We start from the raw sequence: 3,798 nt of genomic DNA on the forward strand, positions 1-3,798 counted from the left end.
TGGGACTCCCAGCCAGGTTGGGAGGAAAAGCCAGTAATGTAGGGGGAAAACACCAGTGCAGATGGGCTGGCCAACACCATCTTTCCAGAGACTGGGAATAAAACTGTCTTCTTTATACTGGCATGGTCCCGCTGGAGGGAAGGTTAATTCACAGCCCGTGCAAACCCGGACCCTGCAGACTGTTTGGCGGGTTTATATAAAGCACAGCTGGAAGGAGCTCTGCCAGCCCAGTAAAGCGGTGGTGTGAGTCCCATGCCCCTTGGCCATCCAGAAATGTCTGAATTTTGGGTAATGTGACATCAAAAGAGTTATGAAACATCCTTCCCAGAGGGCTCTGGCCCCACACTCAGAGCTGTTTGCCAACATGGGCTCTGAACCCTGCCTCTGCGCCCCCCGGGAGCTTTCGTTAAATAAAAAGGCACTTAAAATCAGAAATTAATACGAGCTCGTCCTCAGCCTGCGAACACTGACAGCTCGTGGAAATGCACTGCCATAACCTCACCCCTGTTGTTCTAGATGGCAGCTTCAGCGCTTATTAGCACTCCCGCCGTGCGGCTCTGCTCCGGGAGCTGGCTGGCGTGCCAGGGTCTGTGCCGGCACCTGGGGGGGTCCCATCCCGGCACTGGGGAAGGGTCCCGTCCTGGCACCGGCGGGGTCCCATCCCGGCACAATGGAGGGGTCCTGTCCCAGCACCACAGGGGGGGTCCTGTCCCAGCACGCTGCTGCTGTCGTTGCAGGGAAGGCCAGGAGTCCCCGGAACAGTGGCAGCGGATGTACGGGGGCGGCGCGGGCAACGAGGTCTACCACATCCGGATGGGCGACAGCAAGTTCTTCATGGAGTACGAGGGGAAGAGCTTCACTTACGCCGCCTTCCATGCGCACAAGAAGTGAGGGCAGGGGGGCGACGGGCAGGGATGGGCAGGGCGTATCTGCCAGTCTGCGTCCCTGGGGGGTCGGGGCTGGGGCTGGAAGGTGCTGTGAGGTCCTTTGTGCAGGGACAAAGCCCCAAAGGGACTTTTCTCCAGCTGTGAATGCCCACGTCGCGCTCCCGGCACAGGTATGGCGTCTGCCTGATTGGCATCCGGAGGGAGGAGAACAAGAGCATCCTGCTGAACCCTGGCCCGCGGCACATCATGGCAGCGTCCGACACCTGCTTCTACATCAACATCACCAAGGAGGAGAATTCAGCCTTCATCTTCAAGCAGGAGGAGAAGCAGAAGAAGAAGGGCTTTGCGGGGAGAGGCACCTACGATGGCCCGTCCCGCCTGCCTGTGCACAGCATCATCGCCAGCATGGGTGAGTTGGTGGGGCTTCGGTGGGGCAGGGAGGCAGCGGGGCTCCCCGGGAGGGCAGGGTAGGATCCTGCACACGCCGTTCCGGCTCCTTCCCCAGGTTTGGTTTAATCTCCTTTCCTAGGTTTTGTTTTATTTTGCTTTTTTGCAAACTCCTTGCCATGCCCCCCACCTGGGTGTTGCTGGGAGCCACTGAAAATCCCTTTCCATCCCTTGTCCCAGTCGCCTCACCAGTAAAATACACACTGCTCCTTGTGCCCTGGGTGCTCTCAGCAAGCTCAAATATCATTATTAAAGCTTGTGATGTCCATTGTCGTTAACGGCATTTGCATAAATCCCTCAAGCCCTGGCTGGAAGAATAAATGCTGTTGGCTGCATCCTAAATCACGTTTATGATTCACAGCCCAATGAAGAGCATAGTTTGCTCTGCAGTGAGTGGTGCATTTTCGCAAATAAAAAATACCATGAGTCATTACTTCCAGCTTGTATCTGGGGAGAGCAAGTTTTGGGGAGGCTGCGCTACGCGAGCAGATTATATTTCAGGCAAATAATTTATGCATTTGTACTCACAAGCAGCAATTTGCATAGATTATCCCCCAGCAAGCCGCAAAGCACTTTGCTGAACAGCATTTGTCAGTGTTCTCGTTACGTGGCTTGTTCGCAGAGGGACCTTTGGCAAAGAGAAATGAGAGGGAGAGAAATCGCATGAGTGCAAGCAGGGCAGTGGTGCCCAGCGAGCCCAGCACCAGGGCTTTGTGAGCTGGGAAACTCCCCGCGTTCCTGACCGTCTAAAAGTCACTGTTTGGCCAAGACTCAGATGAGAGCCTCAGCAGGAGGTGGCCACAGCTGGGGGACAGGGAGAGTGCTGCTCCCCGGGGCCAGCAGCCCGCACCCACCGTGGGAGCAGCTGAGTTGTGCCTCCGGGGAGATGCTCCACGCAGCAATGCCGGGGCGGAGGTCGCTGGTGGGTGCTTTGCCTGCACTCCCCGTGCCCATGAATGGTTTAGCTTCATCTGGGTTGTATTTAACAGGCACGATGCACGGCCCCGCCTGCTCCACCTCGTCCCCGTGCGGGGCTCAAGGGCATGATGCTTTGCTGACGCAACTCTCTTCACCTCCTTATAGCATGTTTGCTGTGCTTCCTTCCCCACCGTGTCCAGGTACAGTAGCCATGGACCTGCAAAACACAGAGTGCCGCCCCGCTAACAGCAGCAAGCTGGCACTGCCGGCAGAGAACGGCTCGGGCAACCGCCGGCCCCGCCACCCACCCCCCCCCGGTCCTCGAGCTGGCCGACACCTCGTCCTTGCTGCCCTGCGACCTGCTCAGCGACCAGTCGGAAGACGAGATGACGCAGTCGGATGAGGAGGGCTCGGCGGTTGTGGAGTGAGTCGCCCACCTTTGGTCAAGCCGTCCCTCATATCAGAGAGATGGGGACCGTTGTAATGACGGGCGTTCAATGGTGCCTGAGGGATGCTCAGGCTGAGCCCCTCTTGGCTTTTTCTGAGCGCACCAACATCTGTAACATGGGCAATCGCCACTTGGCCGTTAGCCTTTTGGGCTGCTTTGGAGAAGTCTCCTCTGGGTATCAGAGAAGTTGGACCGAGCTAGACGCTGCTGGGGACGGGCAGGGTTGTTCCGTCAGTCCTCTCGCCTCCCTTCACTCACCAACATGAAGGGGATTCTATTCTCTGTTGCACATAAATAAAAAATACAAAATAAATATTTCCTGCAGCTTTAAAGCTGTTAATTTATGACAGCCAGAGAAGCACTCGCTTTACTGGTTACCTGTTTGGATGCTGTCACGGTGATGTGGGGAGCTTACCGAGTATCTGCAAACTCTTACCAATTGGCTTTTAATTCATGTCCACTTTTAGCTGCTCTTTAAATGAAATTTCTGCTTCTGGTTCCATCAAAAACACAAATGGTAATTTTTTAAATATCTGTTCACCAAAACACACTCTAAAAATGGACCATGAGGTTTTTTTGCTTCTTTATATGGCTCAGCATCGCCCCCCTCCCCTGGCGCTCGCTACCCTGTCTCCCTTCAACTGCGCTTGATGGTCCTATCTGCTGCCTTCTCCACCCGTGCTTGGAACATTGCCTATTCGCAATCTCATGACCCTTTGCATAGCAAAAACTATTCCTAAATATGTGTATTTTGAAAAATTTCCAGCTGCTGCGGGAGAGTTTTGCAAAGCGTTTGCCAGTGATGTGCTTGACCCTGGGCCTGCTGCTTTTAAATGTTTTTCCCAACGTCTGGGAGTTGTCTAGGTGGAAAGCTCTCCCCATGTCCTCACACTGCTGGATTTTCTCTCTGCTGCAGGTACGTGAAGGGCTACCCACCGAACTCCCCCTACATCGGCAGCTCCCCGACTCTGTGCCACCTTTTACCCGAGAAAGCCCCTTTCTGCTGCCTGAGGCTGGACAAGGTACGATGGGGCTGCAGGCGGCTGCTCGGGGGCCGCAGCCCCCCCCCCCGGGAGCGGGGGGGGGGGGGCGCGGGGG

General features: G+C 55.8%; 1 protein-coding gene across 1 annotated transcript in view; it reads left to right on the top strand.

The window, feature by feature from the left end:
• KCNT1 (potassium sodium-activated channel subfamily T member 1) overlaps positions 1 to 3,798 on the top strand; it is a 34,148-nt gene that overhangs the window by 15,615 nt on the left and 14,735 nt on the right. Inside the window, 5 exon segments of the mRNA XM_009280656.1 lie at positions 738 to 887; positions 1,058 to 1,296; positions 2,459 to 2,550; positions 2,552 to 2,676; positions 3,617 to 3,722. Of these exon segments, the coding sequence (XP_009278931.1) occupies positions 738 to 887; positions 1,058 to 1,296; positions 2,459 to 2,550; positions 2,552 to 2,676; positions 3,617 to 3,722 (712 nt within the window).

Source organism: Aptenodytes forsteri, unplaced genomic scaffold (genome assembly GCF_000699145.1).
Source record: "Aptenodytes forsteri isolate BGI_AS27 unplaced genomic scaffold, ASM69914v1 Scaffold68, whole genome shotgun sequence".
Lineage (NCBI taxonomy): Eukaryota > Metazoa > Chordata > Aves > Sphenisciformes > Spheniscidae > Aptenodytes > Aptenodytes forsteri.